We start from the raw sequence: 23,712 nt of genomic DNA, 5'->3' as shown, positions 1-23,712 counted from the left end.
ACGGAAGCATCTGCCTTGACATCCTAAAGGAGCAGTGGAGTCCGACAACATCCAAGGTGAATGTACTTGATCATGCTTCTAATTTCCCAGTTCATTAATTTCTTTTATTGCACTAAAGGACCAGTGGAGTCCTCCTGCTCTGACGATATCCAAGGTGAATGTTCTTGACAATATTTGGTGCGTTACAGTATACTGTCAAGTACATTCATTCAGAGATGCCGAGGCACGTAGTTCCTCCATCTAAACTTCTATCAGGCTCAATTATGCCACCGATCTTGGCTGCCGATAGAGATTTATCGATTCTGTATGCACAGGAAGAAGGAAGGCCTTGTGAGTATATGGACTTCCAAGTTGATATCAATGAGAAAAAGAGATCTATCGTGGCTGATAGGCTGATTGAAGTGCACCACAACTATGGACTACTGCCCGAGACTTTGTATCTCACGTTTCAGATACTCGATCGGTACCTATCGAAGAAGAGAGTGTTGGGGACGGAATTACTTCTCGTGGGAGTGAGCGCTCTGCTCATTACGTCCGAGTATGAAGAGCCGACGCCTCGGAAGGTACATATAAGTTGTCTTCTAACTCAGGTTCTTTTACTTCCTTTCCCTCTCATGATGAGCCGAGAAGCTTGCATGCTGATCGTGTCTTGTGTTCAGAACGAAAACTGCGGTGAAGTATCATATCATGTATATACCAAGGAGCAGATACTGGCCAAAGAGAAGGCAATCGTGAAGGCACTCGGATGGAACCTGTCTGTTCCCACGCAGTATGTATTTCTCGTGCGCTTCCGTGAAAGCAGCCATGTCCGATAAGGAGGTGCCCTGTCTTGTTTATTTCACTTCACTTTGTCTCCGATATCGTCGATCGATCTTTGTGCTGACCTCGAGTGAACAATCCAGCTGGAGAACATGGCCTTCTTCTTTGCTGAGTGCCGATGACCGGCTTCAGAGTCTAGATTTTACTTCTGATGCTTACACGTTTAGTCCTAATCCGTCTCATACATGGAAACAGGAAATGTGCCCATCGATTGATGAGCTTTCATCCACCTGGAGCACTAAACTTGGAGCCGTCGCCTTGCATCCACCTGCTACCAAACTGAAGAAGGTCGCTCGATCGTGACCGGCGAAGAGATGGGTCGAGAGGATTCAGATAGTTACTCGGTGATACCAAGTGTACATGTATGTTGTCATCGGTTGCTCACCGTCAAGCGAAGAGTGGCCGAGGACAGGAATAACTACGTCTTCTTCGATATCGGGACTGTAATAGCGGGCAGATGCAACGCATCGTCAATCGACAATTTATTGACTCTGTTTTTGTGCTGTTCGGCTTGGAGAACTGTTTGTGTGTGACAATAATAATAATAATAATAATAATAATAATAATAATAATAATTCAATTATTATTATTATTATTATTGATTTCTACTGCTATATTGGGATTCAACTGGCATGACAGTCGGAAGCGATCTGCACACCGCCGCTGACCTCCGCCAAGCAATTCCTACTCGGAGTTGGAGGAAGAGCTCTAACAAATCCCAGTCGTCTTAGGAAACCATTATCTCGATGTATGCCGGTTTCAAATGTTTGATCCAATATATCATAATATATTGTTGTTAATAAATTGTTTGAATATAATTTTATGCGACAGAATTATTGTATCAGATTTGCATAATTTGAATTAAATTTATTATCATTAAAATCATTATTATTAAAATGATTAAATAATATCAAATAATAGTAATTATTATTATTATTCATCTCCTCGCGTCAGCTCACTGGGTTAACTAACACGGCGTTCGAAGCCCGTATGCTCACCGCCTCTCGCGTATAAAATGCGGCCACCATAGATAAAACCCGACGCTTTAAGCGCAGAAGAAAGGCGAAGAAGAGAGAAGGGCGAAACCCTCGATTCTTCTTCTGCTGCTTCTTGTTCTTGTTCTTCTTCTTCTCTCATTCTCTTTCGGGGCGAGAAGCCTCTCCCCGAAGGCGAGAAGAGAGCTGACTGATGGCGCCAAGGCGTGCGGCACATCCTCGTCGGCGGCGTCGTCGGCCTCCTCCTCCTCGTCCAGGTGAGTTTCGAATCAAAAACCCCTCGCATCCTCAGAACTCTTCGTTTCTTGGCTCTACCTTCTTTGCTCTTCTTCCTGTAATACGACTCCTCCCCTGCCACGGGGACCTTGGTTGATGCGGGTTTTCATCCTTATCTCATTCAAGATCGCGTCCTTATTCCCTCGATTCGTCCACCCACTTCTCTAGGGTTTCTGAATCCTTGCGCTTATTGTCGTCTCGCTAGGTGCCACTGCTGGACAAATTCGCAAAGCGGCTGTTAGAGGAGGTGCAGCTAGAAAAAGAGGAGTCGACCTGAACGAAGGCGATCGATTGGTTGGCGGGTAACATTTTTGTTGAGATACTCTATTCCTTGATCAGCCAAGTCGAAATTAGGATTTTGAATCTGACTGTTGCTTCTTTCACTTTTGTGTTTCCTGTAAAGACGGGATCCTCTTGCGAACCCCATCCCATCGAGGAGATTCTCTGCTCGGCTTCTGGCGAAGAAACGACTCGCCGTATTCGTTGAGGTATGATATGATTCCAAGATCCCAGCCTCTCACTTGTGTCGCTTACCAGCTTCTTTATCTGATAGTGTTACATTTCGACTAAACTCATTGACGCTTCATGTTGCTCAGCGTCCAGAGGTTGCTGCTGATTACATTGTCACGGAGAAAAAGGATGGCAGAGAATCCAGTAGTTTGCGTAGCGATTCCCCTGATGAGAAGGGAAATTCCATGATTGACTCAAGGAAGAAAACTGGAGCCCCTACCCTCGCTTCAGCTGTTACTGCTCAAAACAAGGTAGAGTTTTCATATTCTTCGCTGATATTAATTTCTTCATCAGTGTTTTTTCTGTTGAATTCTGTATTTTGAGCTCCCGCAGAGGCTCCATGTCAACAGCCGTGGTTAATAAAAGCAACAATTGTGGCTTCAGCAATGAGAGTGATTTTTTAGTACATAAATGTTCCATATGATCTACTTTAGTTTCTAGCACATTTTTTTAGTTATCTCTGTATGGTTGCTTTCTCATGTGCAGCATCAGGTTTGAGATTTAGCATCAACTATCAGTCAGGGTTTAGTTTTCAATCCTATTGCTGTTAAACGTATTCCAATCAACTAAACGATGATAAAAATCTCTGACACTCTGTAGCTAATGAGAACACATTGAGTTCATCCAAACTTCGGTTTTTTGGTAACAAATAAACTTGCAGTTATTGTTATTCTCTGGCAATAATGGAAGGACAAGTTAGGCAGATGTGGACCATATCATCCCAGCACTTCCATTTATCCCTGTAGAGCTCCATATTTATGGGACTGGATGAGGATGACAGATTGATGACATGAAATCAGTGGTCTGTAGCTTATAGTAATGAATGAATTAGAATAAAAAATTGTTACATTGGTTGGAGTTAAGCTGATCTTTTAAAATTTGAAATGTTAATACAGATTTAGATTCATCCAGGCACAATCTTGTTTTCGGATATCTAATACATTATAAGAAGGGAAAAGTTCTAAACTGAAAAAGAAAGCAGAGCTCTTTATATGGATTATCTTCACAATGGTTTCATGGAAGGAATGAAACTTGAAAGAAACAAAGCGATGTAGCTAAACAGGCTGCAGTTAGGAATACAAATGGATACAGCAATACTTTAGGAAACTAATTATTTTGGAGATCGTAATTGTGTGCAATAATTTCTTTTGCACAGTGCAGAAACTAATGGTTCTTTCATGTAAACGTAGCAAAGTAGTGAGTTTAACTACGAGCTGTTCATTAGCTTTCAATAAGATTTGATTGATGTCATATATGCATTGAAGGCCAGTGTTGTCTTCTCTTCTTTTTTCTTTTTTGTTTTCTTCGTAGACCAGCGTGCTTCTCATTGTTCTAGTAAAGGCCTAATGTTTCTCTTATTTGTATCCATATATTTAGGATGACGGTGTCCATAACATTGATGCACTGGAAGTACCGGCTGTTGTGGACTTCGTAGACAATATCTACGACTTTTACAGACATGCTGAGGTATGTAGTTCCTCCATCTTAACTACTGTTATGCTCAATTATGCTAAATAAGTTGGGTGACAACATAGATTTATTGATCCTGTGTGTGCAGAAATGTGGAAGACCTTGTAAATACATGGACTTCCAAGCTGACATCAATGAAGAGAAGAGATCTATGGTGGCTGATAGGCTGATTGAAGTGCACCACAGCTTTGGACTAATGCCCGAGACTTTATATCTTACATTTCATATAATCGATCAGTACCTATCAAAGGAAAAAGTGTCGGGAATGGAGTTGCCACTTGTGGGAATCAATGCTCTGCTCATTGCATCTAAGTATGAAGAATCAAGGTCTCAAAAGGTATGTCTTCTAAGTCGAGTTCTTTAACTTCCTTTTCTTATCATGACGATTTAAGAAACTTTAATGGATATTCTGCCTTGTGTTCAGAACATAGACTATGGTGATATCTTGTGTCATGCATATACCAAGGAACAGATGCTGGCTAAAGAGAGAGAAATTATGAAGACACTCAAATGGAAACTATCTGTTCCCACGCAGTATGTCTTTCTTGTGTGCTTCCTGAAAGTGGCCATGTGCGATAAGGAGGTAAGTATTATAATATGTTTCAGTTCTTTTTGTCTTTGATATTGTCGATCGATGTTTGTACTGATTCCGTGTAAGTAACGCAGCTGGAACACATGGTCTTCTTCTTGGCTGAGCTAGGACTGATGCATTACTCCATGATCACCTATTGGCCATTCTTGGCCGCTGCCTCTGCAGTCTATGCCGCACGGAGTACCCTCAAAAAGACTCCTCTTTGGACTGAAACGCTCATGCATCAGACGGGCTACTCAGAGCAACAGTTGCGGTGAGTGCTGGTTACCAGCCTTCAGGATCAAGAATTTACTTTTGATGCTTACCATGTTTACTAATCCATCGTATACTTGGAAACAGGAAATGTGCCCAGCAATTGGTGATCTTTCACTCCTCAGCAGCAGAAAGTACGCTGCAGGCGGTCTACAAGAAATATTCGAGCACTAAATTTGGAGCTGTCGCCTTGCATCCGCCTGCTACCGAACTGCTAATGTCGAAGGAGGTCACCTCATTCATCATGACCGACCGATGAAGAGAGGGGTTGAGAAGATTCTGATAGGTAATCAATGATACCAAGGTATCATCATTGGTATCAGGAGTGTCATTGTGGCAGATGCAAAGCATGATCTATAAACCAATTCATTATCCTGTATATTAAGATCAATTCTTTGCGTTGTTTGATTATGTTCTTGTGCTCCTCGGCTTGCAAAGTGTTTGAGCGTTGAGCTTGCTGCGGCTTCCGTATTGCCTGTGCAACTATGACGAACTCTAATTATGCCTCATCACTTGTGCCAAAATTATTAATTATGTCATTAAAATATAAATTGTAAAAAATGAGTATCCAAGAAGTTGATGCCCGACAATATGATCATCAAATATCATCAAACTATCACTTTTAAAGATGACGATGGGTTATATTTCTTTCGGATATATGTAAAACTAATTTATGAAGAATATCAATTTTAATACTAGGATTATTATTATTTTTTATCACGTATACAATTAATTCTAGAAATGCGAGCATTTATATTTAGTTTCATGTCAACAAGTTTTCAATATATTAAATTTCATTGTCGTAGTAGTAGCAGTAGCATTGGGCGAGTTCGGCAGTATCTGAATGATGACCGCCCAATTGCAAAAGGACCCCACGTTAGATCTGTAATCAGGACCGTCAGTTCGTGTGTTGGGCCTCCTTGAGTCCGTCCAAAGGATCATCGTGACCATTATGGGCCATCGTCCGCGGGAACCTTAAAGACTAACTACGCCTCCGATCTATGCTTGTACCGAGTCCAAGAAAACATCCCGGCTGGAGCAGGTGGTCTTCTTCTTCTTCTCTGAGCTAGGACTGATGCACTACTCCATGGTCACCTATTGCCCATCCTTGGCTGCTGCCTCTGCTGTCTATGCAGCAAGGTGCACCCTCGAAAAGAAACCCCTCTGGACTCCAAACGCTAATGATGCAATACACAGGCTACTGGGTGCAACAATTGTAGCCTGGCTTACTGCTGATGTTTGCATGTTTACTGATCCATATTCATAATTGAACAAAGGGAATGCGCACAGCAATCGGTGAGCTTTCACTCATCAGTAAGAGAAAGCAAGATGCAGGTGGTTTTCGACAAGCACAGAATTTGGAGCTGTTGCTTTGCATCCTTCTGCTAAAGACATTGCTGCGGCAGTCCAAGGAGGTTGCAGCTTTCTGATAACAAGTATTCCTGTAATGTATGATTACAAGTATTCCTGTTCTGCATTCGGTTGCTGTTCCCAATTTGTGTGTCTATTTTGCCTCTATTGTGAATAATATCATAGTTGTGAGGTGGAGAACACAGTTGACAAAGCTATTCATTATTATACGAACAAGATTGTAAGTAGATCTAATTTCTTGTTCGATCCAAATAATTACTTATAACATGCATCATTCGATCGAACACTGCCGGCCTATCACAGTAAAAATAATGCCCAGAACAGATCAAGAAACATACGCATCACAACAAGCTATCGATCACATCTTCTACATCGCATGCTTCAAAAGTCCACGACGAGGCTTCACCATCTCTACCGTACTAAAAACGAAGTGGAGAGGAGACCCTTTTAAGGTGATTACAGACACAAGGAAAGCAAACACATCATATACGTACATATAGCATGGCCATGCACGTGTGGTCATCTAAACACGCCCGGCTATCAGCGGCCGTGCCGGGCTATGCAGGAGGTAGCCGCCGGCGTGGCCTTTGGCGAAGTTGCACCGAGGCGAGTGCAGCTCCGCCGCGTCCTGCTCCACCTCGCACAGCACCCTTTGGAAGAGCTCGACGCCGCAGGGGAGCTCGAGCGGCCCGGCGGCGGCGTACCCGAACTCCTCCTCCGCCTCGTCGAGCAGCATCCGGAACAGCGGGTGGTTGACGCACTCGGTGCGGACCACGAACCGTTCCCTCTCCGGCCCGACGTACACCGAGAAGCAACCCTCCGGTGGCATCTGTCGCTTCTGGTCTCCCTTCCTGTGGCTCCCCAGCGACCGGCACCGCTCCAGTGTCTTCAGTATCAGGCCCTTCCCCATAGGAAGAAGCTTTTATGAAGGAACTACAAGGGGTTTGATATCTACAAGTTTGGACTACGAACCAAGCGAATCCAAAGAGTACATCAAACTTGTGTCATCACCAAACTGACAGAAAGAGAAGAAGAAGAAGAAGAAGAAAGGAAAAGAAAGAACACAGAACACAAACAGCAGTCGAAGAGGCTTCTGTTCTTATCCTCTGTCATAGACTTGGTGATACATAACCTTCGCTCTCGGGACCTTTGTGTTACTCATGACTCGGAGGAGGACGCCTAGTCATTCCTGTGAAGAAGATAAAGCAGCAGCAGCAGCAGAAGAAGAAGAAGACCCCAAAATGGAAGAGTGAGTACAATGATCAAGAGCTCGCAAATGCCCATATAAAGAGGGAGGGAGGGAGAAGGAGAAGAGAGCTGCACCACATGTGTCTTATTCTTAGTATTATTATTGTTTATCTCTCACGATTGCGTCTATGCGAGGGAGACGTGCATGCGGACATTAACCGAGAGTCGTCTCTACCACCGATGCTGATCTAAAACACACACCAACTCCTCATTGTCAACCATTGCTGCCAATGACTCTTGCAATTTGCTTCCAACCTATTCCTCTGTCCTTTCTTCCTATATGTTTTAACTAAATACTGTGTCCCACCTAATCTAAGCTCGAATCTATCTATCTTCCTTTACATTAGTCTATTTCAAGTTGCCGCTCTTTTTCCATCTTTGCAGTAAAATAATTCTTTAATCTATCTATGAGAAGAGAGGCTAAGATCTTATATTACTAAAAAATATTTACTAGTTAAATTAACTAATATATTCTTAATAATTAAACTAAAAAAAGAATATTTATCCATTTAATTAACCTTCTTAATAATCAAACGAGTGGCTTAGCATAAGTGGTAGAAAGAAATCCAATTAATCTTAATGGTGGTGACCTCGATGGGTTTATCACTTGGATATATAGTCAATTATGATTTGACATGTCAGCTTAGGATGATGAAGATGGAAGTTTTGCGATGAACGGGTCAAGACAACGTTATGGTGAGCAACAAAATAATGAACACAGAGAGATAAATATTATAAACATGATGGATGGAGGCAGCAAGAAATAGGCAACTACAACCAAAGACTGGCCTTATTTATAGCTACTGTGATGTCAGGGACTTTGAATATTTTCCATCAATAGTAATAATAATAATTATTGTTGTTGTTGTTATTATTATTATTATTTTCTTTGTTATTAATTTAGTGAAATGGCTAATGAGTGGGTTTGTGCAATTGTATGTTAAGGATCACCACTCCATGTCATGCAACACAAGGGGTTTCTCATTTCTAGGAAGAGGTGAGTCATGCGACTCTCAAAGCATTTGTTATCATCCAATAAGAGTTGATCAATATGGCTTACTTCAAGCCAATCTATATTACTAATTCTGGTTCATCCAGTTGTCTTGAATGTTCGATATGATGTCGATTCCAAAACATCCTTCTCGCATAAAGACTTATGTCAGAAGAGGCTCATGTTGATCTAATGCTCGAGTAAGACTCCTAAAATGGATTTAGAAAGTGATGAGAGAACGAGACATTGTAGTATTATGCGTAATACAAAATATTCAAATTTTATTGAAATAACATATATGTCGATTGAGGTGTTTATCATTTTTTGATGACAAAACAACCACGTATCGATCTCTAAATCAAGGCAAATATTTCTGATATCAGCATTCTACTAGATGATTATGTTTCGCATTACATGATCCTACAATTGGGCTCGACCTACTTAGTGTCTAAACTTGAATCTTAGCGTCGTTATAATTGTACGATCGAGTTATCAAAATGAACATCGAATTCTATAAAGGATGGACTAAGTTCGATCAATTTTGCATATTCCTCCAAAACATACATAAATTAATTATGTCCATTACCCAAAAACAGAGAAAAACATCGAGTAAATGGATATTGCAATCGGGTGAGATGGTACTGACATACAGAAATGTTCATGAACCTAAACACAAAAAATACTACGGCAGTAGTCGACATAAACCAACAGTATGTTACTTTTTTTTCTTTTTTTTTCCATAGAAATTTTTTTTTTTGATTGAACGTCTCTTATTTTGTAAAAGACAAGATTATTTCTAGCCTTTGCTTTGTCAGCTGCCGCCTCTGCTCCTCGCCATCGCCCATCACCTTTGTCTCATTATGATAGTCTCCGTCAATCGCTGTTGTCTATCGTCTCTATCTCAACTCCCCTACGTGTTCTTACCCTCGTCAGCATCATCGCTACCGTGTATACCCTCACTTAATCCTTATTATCTTCCTCACTCGCGAGCTCTCGCCATCGTTCTCATCCATATGCCCTCGTCATTATCTTTACTCGTGAATTCTTGTCTCAACCTCATCATTGTCCTTGCTTGTATGCCCCTCTCGTTGTCCTCACCCATCCAACCCTCGCTCGTGTCACCTTCCTCATCACCTCCATGTGATCACCTTTGCCTTGCCTTCTCTTCTTTACTTCACGAGGGCACAAGCACAAAGCTAGTGTTAGGAGTAGGAGGCAAAGGGTAGGGTGACGATGTTTAAGATGATACTTTGTGATAGTGCGACGGGGCAATAGGGCGGAGACAGTGACGAGGGATTTACGGTGGTGAAGGCGACTACGATGATATGGTGATAGCAAGCAATGGTGAGAACAATATTTTTTTTTTTAGGTTGGAAGGTGGGGAGAGACGGAACCAAAAGGTAATATTATTTTTTTAACAAATAAGAGATATTATATGGGAATAAAATATAAAGGAGACTCAAAAACTTAAAAGACTTTGTTGGGAATATACCCAATATACATTAAGAAATTAATTAAAATATTAAAATATAATAAATTATATTAACTATTAAAATATTTTCAGAGTTCAAGAATGGAATACGTAGGCGTTCTCATTCTAATTGTGATTACTCAACAAACAAAATGCCATCTTAATGTTTTTTCTTATCATATTATTAGTGATCTTGAAGGGAAAGAAATCGTAGACTTTTTCCTCTGGTATTGGCTTTTGCTATGCGCATTTGGCAAGTGATAATAGGAGTTTACATATAACCTTTAGTACTATATATATTTTTATTTCATGATCTATATAACCAAATTTACAATAGATGCAATGAAAATTAAAGAACATTACTAGAAATCCATGGCGGCTATAAATGGTAGATCTTAATGACTACAAATTAGTAGAATAATCGTTTTAGTACTAATAAATTAAACAAATTTATTTTTATTTTATGATCGACCATTATACCACCACATCATCCTTCTCAATTATCGTTCCGATCATCCTAATTATTTTAATCATAAACAATTAAAAAATTATGATTATAAATAATAAATTATTATTATTATTCTCTATCTTCGTCTCTTCGAACCCTCCTACTGCTCCACTCGAATATCTTACAAAATTAGTTATCGAAGGGATCACATTGGAAACCCCCGACGTCAATCTTTTGTATACACCTCAATATAATATAAGAAGGTCGAAAGTTCCACATCGTCATCTCGACTCCGCACCAATAGATCGATTTTAGTTTGATTTAAGTCAAGCTTGGATCAGGTCGAGTCGCTTTGCGAAACCACTTTGGAGACAACATGCCTATGAAAGCAATGGCCCAACCCCGTTGATTCACGTCTACAACAGTGTAAAGGTGGCTAAGCAGAAACATTTGATTGCTTAGCATGCAAAAGAAGACAATGATTGTCTCACTAACCCAAACCAAATCCTATCCGATCAATAAAAAGAAATCACATAAAACACTAATATCAGAATGATTATTTAGAATAATTTATTATAAGTTGATTATATTTCGTCTTTTAGCCATTATTATAGGATTTATCCTTTATTGCTAATGAATATTTATCTATGTGAGTAGTTAAATAGGAAAAAAGATAAAGAGCACATAGAAAATTTCATATTCTAATCATGTCTTCCATGTTCTCCTCTATTTAGCTTTTATGCCAACTGTTATAACACCATCTGCTCCCAAAAGAGAATCTATTCTTAATCTTTAGCTGTCTTATAAAACTTAAGCTAGAGAGAAGACAAATTAGTGACAAGCAAATGCATGAGCATACTTTGTTGATTCTAAAATAAATTTATAAGCTTTAAATGATCACACAATTAAATATTCATAGGTCAACCAATTGATCCCCCTTGTTGCTACAAGGCTGGACAAGGATTCACAGTGGTTGGTATCTAGGATTGAAAACTTTCATCCCTATGATTGGTGGGAATGTATGGCATTTCCACTCTAAAGATAGAACAAGGAAGGGCTACAGGAAATAAAAAAAGGTACAAGGCTGGCTATGATTGGAGGGAATGTATGACTTTTCCACTCTAAAGATAGAACAAGGAAGGGCTACAGGAAATTGAAAAAAAAAAAAGGTATGAAAGCCATGATCATGACACTGATTTGAAAATTTTCATCACCAGCAGCAGATGTGATAATATTTTAATCATTAATCAGGGAATCAAGAAAACATTAACCAATGTTAACTAATAGTAGTTGTGACAAGAAACCTTAGAACATTGGAAAACACTTGCCTTGAAACAAACAAATTTGAAAAAGTTGAAAACAATTGGGTTGGAACTCAGTTGCAATGTTGCCATCACTAATGAGATTATGTAGTCATATATTAATGTACACCAAAGTGGTTGGTCCAACAGAGTTCAATGTAATCAGAAGAGGATTTGAAGCATGAATATAAAACTGCTACAGCTTCTCCAAAACCATGGGCGGCACACCATTTCCTACCTTTAAAAAGTAGTCTAATCCTATCCACATAGTGTGACTTCTCCTTCTGTCAGGATTTACTTGATCTATGGACTGCTGTGATGTGTTCTTTTGTGTTATACTATTGTTTTCCAGGTATATATTTGCATGCCTACGTCACTGATTCAAAGACATATACATCAAGATGAAGAGTGACAGTTTTCATTCCACATATGTCTACATATATGCATGCATCACCTAAAACAAAACTAGCATCAACAACAATAAAGATGATTTTTTTAATGCAACAAATGTAGCATTTTGACTTTTATAGAGTATCATTTATGACAATGCTCAATGGAAAGAGAATTATAAGTTAAATATGTGGTCTTGGTGTCGTAAGAGCTGATGGGCTAATTGACATGTCAATTTCATTGAAAATGACAATAGTATACTCATTAGATTCTTATATGATAATCTTATTCTTGCTCACTACTGATGTGGAACTAATCAAGAGTTTCCGAGATTAATTGGAGTGTTACAAATCTCCTTCACTTAAAAACTTGATTAGTCATGATCCGATCCATACAATCTCCCCTCATTAATCTCCAATACTAGATCAGTTCTGATACCATTTGTCACGACCCATGAGATAATTGGTCTGTCAATTTTATTGAACCCAAATCATTGACTAAAATGGTTAAATGAATGTTGACAATAATACATCTACTCTTATAAATCAATCTTAGTCTTATCTATTTTTGATGTGGAAGTGTTACACTTACTCCACCCATCAATAAATGCATTCTTATCTCTCTCTCTCTCTCTCTCTCTCTCTCTCTATATATATATATATATATATATATATATATATATATATATATATATATATATTGAAAATAAATGCCATTTACATTGTAAAGGAATAATTTTCAGCTCAATGATAAGTAATATATGAAAAAAATGATATATATATATATATATGCCCGTTTATAGTTGGTCATTATGTGTTGAAAGGTTCCGGACTTCCTAGATTTTGATTCTTTAACTTGCACTCTTAATTTCTTTTTCAGAAAAAAAAAACTTAAATAACTTTAAAGATGGATTACAACCTAAACCTTCAGTAAAATTATTTAGTAAAAATCTTAAGGACCAAAAGTTCAAAAAATTATTCTGAGTACAAGATCCATAAAAGTGGACAGGGTCATATTATTGTAAATCATATCCCAAGATCTTCTCAAAGAAAAACAAAAAAAGGATGGAAACAAATCATATCTCAAAATCTTTAATCAAAAGTTGAAATAAATGACTAAGTTTGGCTCACTTTAACCTCGTTCTGACCTATCATATCAATAGCTTTCGTTTTAGGAACAACTCCAAAATCTCCATCCTATCACTTTCTGTACTGAAAAATAATTTACATATTTAAATATGCAAATTGTAAGAAAAAATTGTACTTCAAGTTCATAATGATGTGAAGTAGATTACTGATTAGTAGCCTGCAGAATTCAACTCTGTTCTGCCATAGGAGCACCTTAGAAATTTGCTACTGGAAGTCTTCCCTTTGAGAAAAATCTAAGACCAACCTAGCAAGTAATCAAGTTATACTCTTTAAGTATCACATATCAACTAGGATGACCGAGATAGGAAGTTTCCAACTTTTATCTCTACTAACACAGTAACATGCAGAAAGAACACCACTAACGAAAAAGAAATCTGAATAATGACAACTCTTTTCACAAACTAATCAAGTTATGATTTCTGGAACAAATGATCGTGCACCAAAAGGAGTTGAAAGTAAATACCATCCAGAGAATCGAAACCACATTCCAGAACTGGTAAATCTCAAAAAGAGACATCATTCACCACCATTCATGACTATACTTTTTCAAAAAATTCCTCTTTTAGAAGACAAACAATTAGAACATCGAGGAATTCGCGCGCATACAAACACGAAACTGAGAAAAGATATTAATCAAAAGGAAACGAGAACAAAACCCTCGAATCGTAGAGATCCACAGGTAATACGGCCCGCCGAACCTAATGCGACCGAGCGAGGCAAGAGTAGCACGTCGAGGGAGGCGACAGCCCCTGTAGATCCGCCCATTCTACTCCAGGCGCTGCTTCGAGGACTACGATTGCGAGCCAGGAGGAGACTGGGCTTTTGACGCCGAGCAGAGAAAAGAGAGCAAAAGGGGGAGAAATGATGGAGAGTTTTATTTTCTTTTTTGGGGTGCTTTTTTTAAATGTCTATATAATGATTACTAATAGTTAATTTAAATTAAATATATAATTTTAAAACAGAATGTTATTATATTTCTAATATGATAGAAATTAGGTAATGAATATATTTTTTTAATCGTACTTTGATTAATAGTTAATGATTTAACATTCTAATTTAATTTTGCTAGTTGAAAAATGAAAGAATAATTAGATTAATTTATATGACTAAGTAGATCTACTATTAATAAAAAATATATAGAAACTTTCTCTTTAGCCATGTATATTTTCTATAAAATAAAGAATCATATTCTTGAAGCATATACATCAAGTCAAGAAAAATTAATAATTTTAATAATATAAAATATTTTTTATGAGGAAATTTTTGAAAAAATCCTTTAACTTTCATAATTTTTCACTCCAACTTAAAAATTTTTGTATAGTATTCTCTATTTTTTTTAATAATTATTCTAGATTATCGTCGTTTGTCCCATCGACCTCGAATAGTTACTTGTCGTTCGCAACATATGCGTGATTGCATGCAGAGGCGACCAGCAGCAAAGATCTCACCCCCACCCCTCACTTTCACGGGATACAATAGCCACCTCTATACACGGGTTGGCTATACCTATACCTTCATGCATGAGCCATCGATCATCCCCCTCCATCTCGAAAAGGTACTAACTGTGTCGACCACCTCCTCTTTACTCCAAATAGGTGCCCATCACCCATAATGCCCTTGGTCGCTTCTGAACGTAGACTCGCTCACACTCGTGATAAACGATAGAGGCTTCTATGACTGGTGTGGGAGCATTCGATGAGGATGCAAGGAAGATGATAAAGGCTGTGCAAGGAGGAGGAGATGACAATATAAGATAGGGGGCGATCGTGAATCCAACGAAGAAGACAGAAGTAAAAAACTCTTTTTATATAGTTAGGGACACTCCGTGCCAATTTTTTAAATTTGAGACGCTATAGGAAAAATTATCAAAGATAGTGATTTTTTTTTCTTCTTATGAAAATTCACTGTTTTTTTATTTGATTAAGATTGCATAAGTGTATAAAGAATTTGACTTATTTATTCATTCAACAAACAATATCTCACATATTAAAATTGTCATAATCCATAGTCTCTATCAATATATGAACGCAACGCTTTGTATGTGTTTAATAAACATACAAATATATTCAAACAATAAAATTTTAAACTGTTTGGAACGTCTTCAATCACACTTAATTGAAACAGGAAAACTGATCTTTCTAATTCATCGACTCCACCAGTTAGGTCTGTGAGAGCAAATTACGAGACAAAACGTTATCCTAAGACAATGACGGCATTATCAGCACCATATAAGATTTATCAATGCATATCTACTGGATAAGAGGTTCTGTGGCTTAATTCTCACAGAATCTATGTGTGGGACCCATGCAGACGTGTCTCCCGTATTAGGTTTTGGAGAGGCCACGTCACCTTGAAAAGTTTCCGAGTGTGAGTTGGTCCACCTAACAACAGAAATAATTGATGGAAAAAGTATATGCCATACCACTCCACTGTATATTTCAAACATTAATTACGCATTAGAAATGCTAACTATATTTGCTCACTTTAGATGTTGATTTAATGCCAATAAGTAATATTAGATTGAGATAAAATATTTGATCTTGTTATTTTAATAATTTTTTTTATTTTTAATCATATAAAATTATCTTAATATTTCACTTTCATAAATATAGAAATTCTAATATAATATTTAAAAATATAGGAATCGAAATACTAAAGATAGTTAATTACATAGATAATTTTTAATTAATCCTTAATTATTAATATAAATGTGATTAAGATAAGTTATGAACCTTTTGGATTATTTTAGGACTTATAAAGTGCATTGCAGCATGAGAAGAGAAAGATTGAGTCCTTTATGAATTTAATGTTGACTAAAACTAAACATGAACATTAATTAGAAGTATAAAAATCCTTTATGAATTTAGGCATATTTTATAAACATTAATAAGGAAAACTATTGAGAATCATCCAATATTTTTATGTTTATTCTATTAAGGTATTATTACATGTTGCAGGTTTTAATTCATATGCAACTTTGTATTATCTAGAAATGCAATTTCCAACATAACATTATTGCATATGCAACATGTAATATTAATCCATGTTACAGAAGAATTAGGATTCCTTAGCTCACTGTAACATTCTAATTTATATGTTTTAGGTTTACTAATTGGCCAAAATATGATGCATGATTTCTTTGGAAGGAAGAGATCTCTTTTGTTAGGAATGAAAGAAGCTGATCATTTAAGCTAATAATTTGTTAGTTGTGAATTAAATCAAACAATTGCCATCTAAACATCCCAACTACCAAAGTTGATTTTTACTCAACAGTGGGTTCCATATTAAAACCCCACAGCAAGCATACTTCTCTCTCAACCTCTAATAATATTATCACATATATAAATAATAGCTAATACTTTTTCTTTCTATTCTCTACAAAATAATATTGTGTTTTATGTTTATGCCATCTAAAGTGGACTTCTCATATGAATATTGTGAACTGTATTTTTATGTGCACACACACTTCTCTTATTTTCAGATTCCTATATCAAACCATTTGAACATCTCTCTCTCTCTCTCTCTCTCTCTCTACTGTAAACAAACTGATGGACTTGAAAGGAAAGTGAGGTCTTCAAGTCCTCAATCTTCTTCTAGGTCCCAAGGGGAGGGAAAAAAGCAGTAGGTGGTGGTCTATACCTCCCTCTTAAATCTCTTCTCCCCATGACTGCTTCTTTCTTCTTCTCCTTAGAGCATCCAACGCTGCTAATTAACAGCTCCACCTGCATGACCTACAAATCTTCTGCAATACTATTTCCTTGGTGAGTAAACTTGGGTAGTCGGCACCTTCGGCACATACATGAAGGATCAAAGGGTTGATGAAGCACCGTGGATCACTATGACATGATGGCCCCGGCTCGGAACCTCCTCCAGAGACACTGCGATAGCTATGGGAGCTTCTTCGATCAAACAGGACTTCAGCTCTGCGAAAGATCCGACCTAATGGCCGAAAAGGCCGCTTCAAATACTGGCAGCAATGACCAGGAGAGGGCTGCATCTGGAGAAGCTGCCGGGAGCTACCAAGGATGGCTTCAGCTTGGCACCGGTGCTTCCCGGGCCGGCGTCGCTCCAGGAGATCCGGCTGCTGGCACTAGCAGTGGAACGGGCGAGCGGCCGCAACCGCAACCTCCTCCTGGCTTGACGAGGTTGGCACCGTCGCGCCCGACGTTGACGGCAAGTCTTGGCCACCACCCATGGTGGTTTTGGAGTCCACGTCCAACCGCAAGTGGTGCGACCATGGCTCCACCGCCAATGCCGTCACGCTGGGGTATGCAACCATCGGAATTCTTGAGACCATCTCTAGCAATCGGCAGCCACATCAGGGTGGTCAGCCCGCCACCGAGGCCGCAGGCGGGGATGTGGCTGCTTCTCAAAGCGGCGCAGAATCAGTGAGTAGAGTACTTTGATTGCATGATCAGAACTAGACATCATCTACTTCATCTGACCATATCTTTTTATTTTATGAGAACTTTGATCATGGTTGCACTTCTCGTGCTGTTAACGCAGAACAAAGGAACCATTGCTACCGCAGATACCCAAGAGCTACTTGAGGATAAAGTACTGATGCTTACATCTTTGCTTATCTGTCTCTCTCTCTCTCTCTCTCTCTCTCTCTCTCTCTCTCTCTCTTTCTCCTTTCTTATGGTCTTGAATTGAAAGTAGTTGATCTGGTAGGGATGGGACGATGACTGCGAGGATACTGTTGAAGTACTTGGCCAATAAGCTGGGTTTGGAGGATGGATCTGAGGTACTCAAAAGACACCCTCCGCATGCTTTATGTGTTTTAGCTTATCAATGTCTAAATGATTGCTACTTGCTTTGGGTATTCTGTGATCATATTTTGGACATGCGATGCATGCCTGCACTAGCTCATGGAAGAACCACAAACTATCATACACATCCACCTCTGCGGCTGTGTTAATCAACATGAGTGTGGTGTCTTCATCATTTGGTGCTGGAACCATGACACGAATCACAGAGCTAAAATGTACATACCACAGGCTCTATATCTGAAGTTACATCACTAGATGGACTACACAGCTAACTAGGCTCCCAGATCATTGTTTAACACTAACTTAGTCGAATGGATTGTCATCATATCTATATATATATAGAACTATAGGAAAATGTTTTGAGTGCCATAGCATTATGCCATAAGCTTTTTGATTATGAGATTGAGTGGTTACATTCACGAGAAGAGGACCATAAGATCACATTTACAAGATGATGACTAGAAGAACATAGCAATGTTGTAGTTTTTACATGATCTTATGCAAAAGAAAGTTGTTTTTAGGTATTGAAATGCTTTCTATCTTAGTACCAATATCTCATGTTGCAGTTCTTCATGGCTTTTTCCCATTAATACCAGATAGCTCCCTGTCAACAATTAATGTAGAAGTTATAACTTGCCATCTCTCTACAGTTCTACAGTACTGAGCTTTCAGCTGTAAAGTCCTTTTCCTTTTTTCCTCGATTCTTTTCTTTGTTAAATTGTCATTCTTCTACACCAACAAAATTTCTGTTCTTCATCTCATCTACTCTATACCATCAACCTCTAGAGTGATTACTCCTTATTATTTTGTAATGACCAAGAACACCTCCACACTCTCATTATGAATGATAACTTACTGAACTATAGGAACCAGCTTCGAGTTCGAGGAGATGCTTTGGATGACCTAATGATTTGCCACATATTACGTACCTTCACACAACACCCATTTCTTAGTTTCTTTGTTGTCCCATGAGGTGACTAAGGAATCTTACAACATGAGCGTCATTCCCTTAGCCTATGAGATGTGCTCACCATGTGGCTGTAGATAATTTCCAAGGTCAACTGTAGATCTACAATTCGACATGCTTCCTGACATATCACATCAACTGCATTCCTCATTGGCATAAAGAGTTGAGTGCAGGTGCTGGTTAAGGGAATAGCATGGAAATAACATCTAATTTGATTCCATGGTCAACCCTAGTAGGATGTCAATGGAAATAACAATAGCTGACGCACCTTCTCACCTGTGTCTATGCTCACAAACAACACATGAGAAAAGATATAGTCAGAATAATGCTTAAAATCTATTGATTGGTTGAGTTAAAACTGTACCAAAATCACCAACTCTGGGCACAGATATCTCTGTGGACATAAAATTATGAACACTTTGGGTGGCAATAAAAGTGAGAGTATTTAGGAGTGGTGGGATCACAACAACACGGGGCTATGGAGGAAGGCCATGCATGCGTCCGGTAGATTCTTTTGATCACAGCCGGATGAGGTAGGTGAAATGGAAAGCATCAAACAACAATGGCAAGGAGATGGGAGGGCCACAACTTTCCATGTTGGTACGACTCCTGAGCCATCATGCTTTGTGACAGCCATGCCAAAAGCTTGGCCATGCACCATCATCCCTGAGAGGGCCTGAAAACAAGGCACCTATCGCTGCTCCCATCATGCCTCTAGTCTATTGGTAGGCTTGGCTTTTCCATGGCCACAATGGTGGTGGTGGCGGATGGATTCTTGTTGACTTGGTTTTGCTTCTACGATAAGGGGAGGGAAAGGGACATGAGATAGACATGGGTCACGTTAGGTGGGTCGAGTGAGGGGAGATGGCATTTGCATGTTGGTCATGCACATAGGTTCCTCTATGCTGTCTATGACTTGGCATGAAAACGCCTGTGCTTACACTTCCTTATCACCCATTGATTTCTAACACATCCACCCATGAATCAGGTGCAGCTTTCCTGTAGAGGCCAGCAAATTCCTCCTCCGATGACACTGCACCAAGTCAGAGACCAAGTATGGCGTTCTACAGAAGCAACAGTGCTGCTGCCTCCTGAATCGGCATCCATCACTGACCATCTCATCACCCTGCATTACAGCAGAAGTGTATAGGAAACTCTTTTTCTTTTTCCCTTCTTCTTCTTCTTCTTCTTCTTCTTCTTCTTCTCTGACATTGTGATCATCATGGCAAATAGAAGATTGTTTACCTCAAGTACAGCATTAGCCTGGAGAAGTGCATCATGCAAGTCCCAGGCATGCAGGAATCACATGTCGACAGTGCAGTGAAAGCCTCATTGGCTTCTGCATGCTTCTCCTCCTTCCTACTTCACTGATTCCATGTCCTACTGCCTCATACTTGTCCAACATACAACTCTCAGTCATAAGATTTCATTCTTTTTGTCATTCTTTGTTTGTGATCATTTCACAAAAGAATCAGGCATTGAGGAGCCCAAAAGCTAACTTGTTTGACAGTAGTGGATAATATGCCCATCCACATATGAATTGTTCAGAAGATTAAAAGCAGATTTATGGTCGAAATGCGTGTTTTACGTTGATCAGGATTTAAGAATGGAAAAAGGTTGGCATCACATTTTTACTTTTTAATCAAAATTAGAAGACTGAGGTGATAAGAAAATGGTGAAATGGAGTATTGATGAAGTTATTGAGAGGAGTGTTACAGTGCTGATATTGATGGACTTGCACTAATTGTTTTTTGCTCTGATATTTATGTAAAGAACAATAAACATCAATTCTTGTCAAATTCCTAACTCAATATGATGGGCTCATTAGCATAAAATTTTGGGTTCGAATCCTATCTTCATCATTTATCTTTCGTAAAGAAAAAACAAGGATAATCCGAATACTAATTGGGCTGCATGGGATTTTATATTGGAGAGGAGATGGAATTAGTCCCAACTCTAATGGAGTTTCAACAATTTTGCTATTTTTGAGTAGCATTTGAAACTTAGTTCTATTGTAATTGAGGCCAAATTATCTTAGGAGCATCAAACTAGGAATGTTTACTAGCAACATTCATGTACTTTTGGGTTTATCATGTGTATACTACTTAAGTTATTTTTCTTATTGGGAATAGTAATTTTCAGCTTTAATTAGCTTTTTTAGAGAAATTTTGTAAGATGAAGAAATCAATTTCTGTATCAATTATCATATTTAAACTAATATGATAATTTTTCTCTCTCTATTTGTTGTATACAAAGTAGCTTTTGCAAAAGGAACTCCATCCAATTAAAATGTCAGACAAAGTCCCTCATCTGATGTGATGTCACAACACTTATGCAATGCATGTGCATATCATGAGCTATGATATGTCATGACCATATGGCTCCTGCATCTTCTAGTATGGAAAGTCCATCAATGCAAGTCATTCACGAGGAAGTGTTACAGCACACATCCATAAAGAGTATTATTACATTAGTCATAAAGTTGACATGCTATGTATGTTATGCAGCATCCAAAAAAACACATAAAAGTTATAGATCAACATCATGTGAGGAGACATGCCATTATGTTATAGGATAAAGGTAAGTACATCGATCCTTCTCATTACCATACACATATATACATGAAAATGTCATGTTATCTTATGTATTATGATGAAATAATATTATCTTAGAAAACATCATAAATAAATAATTTATTATCAAATTAATGTGGTACTGAATTCTCCCTAAAAGATGAGATAAATCATCAGAAAGTAATTAGACAATATACAGAATTATTAGGCACATATTTTTCTACAAAATTATCCATGAGATAAATATAATTAATTAGCCTTGACTTCAAATGGCATGGTTAGAGAAGTACTACTTGTCTACATGCTTTAGGAATATGTTGTCTACTTTCTGGTGCACCACAAGCTTTATTGCCACCATTTCTCTTATTATTTGTGCTGGATTTTAATTCATAGTTTAGATCACATTTCTGCAGCTTTCCAGCACTGATTGGTGTCAGTGAAACAGCAAAAGAGAGAGAGAGAGAGAGAGAGAGAGAGAGAGAGAGAGAGGCAAAAGCTGGTTACTGACAGCTTTGCTGCATCAAAACTGAGAGGAAGAGATTACAAACACGCACTGCGGCACTTATTAGATCAGACACGTACGATTCAGAGATTGGCGTCCGTGGATCCACGCCTCTCACTGTCAGTCTCCCTTGGCTTCCTTCTCCTTGGGCTTGTTGCTCTTCTTCGTCTTCATGAAGCAGAAGCAGGAGCAGCACGGGCACTGGAACAAGAACTTCATGATGGCGATGCCGTGCACCTCAGGTGCAGCACTCACAGCTCTGTGCTCCGATGGTGGAACAACGACCTCGCTCTTCCACCTTATCCTCCTCTCTTTATTAAATCGACTCGCATCAATTCCATCCGCGTCACTTCCAGAAGGAAGATGCCCATGACCGCACTCAAAAGTCACCTCCTCTTCGATTCTTCCAAATGGTGGGTCATCTCCTCCTTTCTGAACCGCTGCTGCTGGTTCAAGTAACCCTACGTTGGGTTAGTCTTTGAATCACACGGCATTACTTTTTCTCCAGAGCCAGCGGCAAGCATTCTTTTCCCCGGCAACAACAGCTGCACCACCAACAACAGTCATCATTCATCTTAAGATTCTCTCGGCCCACGGATAAGATCACGTCGACCCCATCCGTAGCAACTTCTATGTATAATATCATCCACCACTGTTCATTAGACATGTAGTTCATCTCAAGCAGCAAGAGCTTATCCCCGGACGCTTTCTTTGACTATAATTCTGGTTTATTTTGACTTTTGCATCCAGCTTACTTACTGTCTGGAAGAGTCGAAGCGGTGTGGGACACAGGTCAGCATGTGCTTCCGTCTCTTTTGTCTCGGCAGAATCTTCCATGGGAGGGGCATGGCCACCGTTCTTTGGCCGAGAAAAGGGTTTATAACGTGGAAGAAGACGCACATGGACGGCTTGTCAATCGGTACTCCCTGTCTCCCATGGTGAGTTGCTTGGCCTTACGAGTGCATGTTGCTGTGGTAGTTCTACTTTCACTGCACGTTGATGCTCTCTGTTGGTGAACCGATACATCGTTGTTGATGAGTCATTACGGCCTGATTCACGGGTCAACGTTAGGAGTCTTCGACGAGGTCGATCGCGTCCTCCAGATGTGGGTGCCGTCGTAATGTGGATTAGCGTCTCTCGATCTGGATGTTCACACCGGGGGTGATCGCTTTCATGCACATAAGGCCCTCGTCAGGTCGTTATCGACTGTGACCCCTCGACAAGTAAGTCAGTGTGAGTTTCTCTCTCTCTCTTTCCGTCCCCCTGGCCAAATGTCGGTCAAGGATTTTTATATTACTGTTCGAGGGTCGATCGTATGCAGATTTTAGTGTAGCAATCGGTCCTCGAGGGGTGAGGATGTACCTTAGCGTGGCGTCGGCCCGGGACGTACGAAACGAAACGATACCATGCAGCGCCATCCCAAGCTTTCTAAGACGGGACGTACCGAGGAATGCCTCGATACGAATCCTGGCTTGGCACGTGGGAATACTCTGCTTATTGACCCGATGGTGGCGTGGCGTGGCGTTAGCGATGAGCGATGAGGTAGCCAGAGCCCAAAATATAATTTATCACTCTCTTCTTTCAGTAATTGCAGATCCTGTAATGTCTTCATTTTA

General features: G+C 39.2%; 4 protein-coding genes and 1 long non-coding RNA gene across 6 annotated transcripts; 4 read left to right on the top strand and 1 right to left on the bottom strand.

The window, feature by feature from the left end:
- Positions 1-215: 215 nt before the first annotated feature.
- On the top strand, positions 216-815 carry LOC103991131 (cyclin-B1-1-like). The gene has a single exon (XM_009410491.2). It carries the CDS (start codon positions 216-218, stop codon positions 813-815), a length of 600 nt encoding a protein of 199 aa, XP_009408766.2.
- A 1,060-nt stretch (positions 816-1,875) lies between these two features.
- Positions 1,876-5,320, top strand: LOC135616063 (G2/mitotic-specific cyclin S13-7-like). The gene is made up of 9 exons (XM_065115230.1): positions 1,876-2,071; positions 2,296-2,392; positions 2,494-2,578; positions 2,687-2,851; positions 3,978-4,067; positions 4,159-4,407; positions 4,495-4,653; positions 4,737-4,915; positions 5,002-5,320. Exons 1-9 carry the CDS (start codon positions 2,008-2,010, stop codon positions 5,171-5,173), a joined length of 1,260 nt encoding a protein of 419 aa, XP_064971302.1. The 5' UTR covers positions 1,876-2,007; the 3' UTR covers positions 5,174-5,320.
- A 1,288-nt stretch (positions 5,321-6,608) lies between these two features.
- Positions 6,609-7,553, bottom strand: LOC103990813 (auxin-responsive protein SAUR71). Its single transcript, XM_009410084.3, has one exon. The coding sequence runs from the start codon at positions 7,193-7,195 to the stop codon at positions 6,809-6,811; it is 387 nt and encodes a 128-aa protein (XP_009408359.2). The 5' UTR covers positions 7,196-7,553; the 3' UTR covers positions 6,609-6,808.
- A 9,220-nt stretch (positions 7,554-16,773) lies between these two features.
- Positions 16,774-20,271, top strand: LOC135616581 (protein LAX PANICLE 2-like). The gene is made up of 4 exons (XM_065115923.1): positions 16,774-17,670; positions 17,789-17,839; positions 17,957-18,029; positions 20,010-20,271. Exons 1-4 carry the CDS (start codon positions 17,126-17,128, stop codon positions 20,169-20,171), a joined length of 831 nt encoding a protein of 276 aa, XP_064971995.1. The 5' UTR covers positions 16,774-17,125; the 3' UTR covers positions 20,172-20,271.
- Positions 20,272-21,860: 1,589 nt separating this feature from the next.
- On the top strand, positions 21,861-23,712 carry LOC135616582 (uncharacterized). 2 transcript variants are annotated; one of them, XR_010488394.1, is made up of 3 exons: positions 21,899-22,730; positions 22,847-23,034; positions 23,168-23,712. It is a non-coding gene; the product is annotated as an uncharacterized LOC135616582 (long non-coding RNA). The 2 variants fall into 2 exon arrangements; XR_010488393.1 differs by having other exon boundaries at positions 21,861-22,730; positions 22,847-23,712.

Source organism: Musa acuminata, chromosome BXJ2-7, assembly GCF_036884655.1.
Source record: "Musa acuminata AAA Group cultivar baxijiao chromosome BXJ2-7, Cavendish_Baxijiao_AAA, whole genome shotgun sequence".
Classification (NCBI taxonomy): domain Eukaryota; kingdom Viridiplantae; phylum Streptophyta; class Magnoliopsida; order Zingiberales; family Musaceae; genus Musa; species Musa acuminata.
The sequence above is the reverse complement of the archived record's forward strand: the minus strand, read 5'-3'. Positions and strand labels throughout refer to the sequence as shown.